The 2,897-nt window shown below is 65.3% G+C and overlaps 1 protein-coding gene across 1 annotated transcript; it reads right to left on the bottom strand.

Annotated features, from left to right (window-relative positions):
• Positions 1–128: 128 nt before the first annotated feature.
• LOC102376173 (zinc finger protein 574) lies at positions 129–2,896 on the bottom strand (the record flags this gene model as incomplete). Its single annotated transcript, XM_025195425.1, has 1 exon — positions 129–2,896. A coding segment is annotated over one exon (1,875 nt), but the record flags the coding sequence as incomplete, so codon positions are not given.
• Between the last annotated feature and the right edge of the window lies 1 nt (position 2,897).

The raw sequence follows: 2,897 nt of genomic DNA, 5'->3' as shown, positions 1-2,897 counted from the left end.
CAATATACACCGGATTATCCAGGATTAGAAATAATCCCATTGGGGTCAATAAAGCCACTTTCAGGCTGGGGGAGCAGACGCCTGGGCTCCCTGGGAGAGAAGGGGGCTGGGGTGCACAAGGACAGCCAATGAGGGCTGGGGACCCCCTCCCTCAGCAGACATGTCCCAGTCCCCCCAATTAACCAGCTGAGGCCCAAATCTCCAGTCTCTTAGCTTTAATTAGAACAGGAATAAACAAGACCTGGCCCCAGAAACCCCCCAACTGGGTGGGGTGCACAGGTAGTGCTAGGGGGGGCAATTGCTGCAATAGAAAAAAAAGCCCAAATGACTAGGGGGCCAGGAGCAGGGCCTGGCTGCAGCTGGGGGCAGAGCTTGGCTGGAGCACAAGGAAGAGGGCAGGTGCCAGGGCCACGCAGAAGCAAAGGCTGAGCCACAGCTTGATGAGCAGAGCCATAGTCAACTGAGAGTGGAGCCTGCTTAAGCCCCGCCCCTACAACAGAGCTTGTCCTGAGGGGGGTGGAACCTGTACCACACTACCTGTACCCCAGGCCCTGCCCACAAAGGACAGCCCACCCAGGGGGCAGAGCCACAGCCATATATGGGTGGAGGCCCACTCCACCACCCACCTACAGCCTGTCCAGGGGGTGGAGCTAGGGCCCTGTTAAAGGGCAGAGCCCCACCCCCAAATGCCACCTATCTATTTAGGTGGGGGTGAGTCCCTCCCAAACCCCACCCCCATTTACAATTCGGGGAGCAGGCCCTGGAAAGGGGCAGAGCCACTCGGAGCCCACCCATCTAGGGGGCTGGTCTACTGAACCCCCCTGCCCAACCATTCAAGGGACAGAGCTGCACCCCGGTCAGGGCGAGCCCTAGCCCTACTCAGCTCCCACCCCTGCCTTCACATGCAATCCAGGGGGCAGCTTCAGGCAAGGCGGGGCACGGAGCTGCAGCCCCCAACCACCAGCCCCCTAAGTAGGCAGAGCCCTGCACAAACCGCCACCCACCAGGGGTAGGGCCCCACTCAGACGCCATCCCCCACATGCAGCCCGTCCAGGGGGGTGGTCACAGCTTCGGTAGCGGCAGGAGGTGCCGGGTAGATCTCGATGGTCTCCATGATGGCCAGTGCTGGTGCGTAGTTGGCAGCTGGGGGTACAACTGGCTCCTCCTCAGGGATGGCGGTGGCAGAAGGTGGGTCTGGTGCGGCAGCGCGACGCTGGGCCTGGTGGAGCTTGCGGTGCTTCCAGAGGTTGGAGAAGGAGCGGTAGGCCTTGGGGCAATGGGGGCAAGCATAGGGGCGCTCCCCGGTGTGCGTGCGCCGGTGCTCAGCCAGGCGCACAGCGATGGCGAAGGCCTTGCCACACTGCTCACACTTGTACGGCCGCTCACCCGTGTGCAAGCGCCGGTGGTCCTTGAGGTGGGTGGACTGGCGGAAGGCCTTGCCGCAGTCCGGGCAGGGATAGGGCCGCTCTCCGGTGTGGATGCGGCGATGCACCTGCAGCGAGGTCTCCGTGCTGAACAGCTTTTTGCACTCGCTGCACTCAAAGCTCTTGGGCCCAGCAGGGCGGCGTGGTGCTGGCGGTGGAGGTAGCGGTGCTGACACAGGCTGTGCAGCCCCAGCACCTGCCTCATGCACCCGTTCATGTGCCCGCAGCCTAGCTGCCGTGCTCACCTTCTTGCCGCATGTGGCACACTCGTGGCGCCGCCCAGCCTTGCCACACCGATGCTCGCGCAGCTGCGGGGCTGTGGCGAAGGCAGCCCCGCAGGCCCCACACACATGGGGCTGGCGCCCGGCGTGGCCCAAGCGGTGCACGTCCAACAGGCGGCGAAGAAGGAAAGAGCGCCCGCACTCACCACACTTGTAGGGGTACTCACCCGTGTGGTGGTAGCGGTGCATGAGCAGGCGGTAGGGGCGGTGAAAGTGCACGCCACACTCAGGGCACTGGTAGGGGTAGTGCCGGCTGTGCACAAAGAGATGCTGCTGCAGCGTGGAGGACTGTGTGAAGCGCTTCAGGCAGACCTGGCACTGGTAGGGCCGCTCCCCAGTGTGCGTCAGGCGGTGCCGCAGGAGGTTGGCCTGCGAGTTGAAGGCCTTGGGGCAGTCAGGGCAAGCGAAGGGGCGCTCCCCGGTGTGCGTCAGCAGATGGTTGCGCACATGCGACTTCTTCTTGAACCTCTTCCCACACGTGTGGCACTCATGGCGCCGCTCTAGCCCATGCACAAAGCGCTGGTGCCTGGCCAGCTGCAGCTGCTTGCCAAAGGCCTTGCCGCATGCCAGGCACCGGTGCCCGCCACCGCCCCCAGTGCTGCCATCCGAGTAGATGATGGTCAGCGGCATGGTGTCCGGCACCCGGGCCTCGGGAGCAGGCACCGGGGCTGGCTCAGCGGGTGCTGGAGCCTCGGGGGTGGGCGGCAGAGGGCCATGGGTGCGGCGGTGGTAGAGGAACTTGGTCATGTTGAGGAAGGCCTTCCCGCAGGGGCAGCGATGCAGTGGGTTGGGCCCATGGGCGCGGCGGTGTGCCAGTAGCGCGGGCTCTGTATCAAAGGCCAAGCCGCAGTCCAGGCAGAGCAGGCGTGACTCCCCACTGTGCTGTGCTGCGTGCTGCGCCAGTGCGGCCGGCGAGGGCAGGGCCCGACTGCACAGGGCGCAGGGGAAGGCGCCGCGGCGGTGGGCACGGCGATGCAGCTCCAGCGCACGGGCCGTGGGCAAGGCCAGCTCGCACTCCCCACACCGGTGCGGGGCACCGCCCTTCAGCTCATAGCTGTGGTCACCCGCAGGCTCCGCCGGCGCCGTGCCATTGACAGCAGGGGGTGCCGCAGGCACCAAGTGCCCGGCTTGGTGCTCCAGGAACTCCTTTGGCGTCTGGAAGAGTTGCAGGCAGTCGCCGCACTCGTACAGC

This window comes from Alligator sinensis, unplaced genomic scaffold (assembly GCF_000455745.1).
Source record: "Alligator sinensis unplaced genomic scaffold, ASM45574v1 scaffold1575_2, whole genome shotgun sequence".
Taxonomy (NCBI): Eukaryota; Metazoa; Chordata; order Crocodylia; family Alligatoridae; genus Alligator; species Alligator sinensis.
This window is presented reverse-complemented; position numbering and strand designations above follow the sequence as displayed.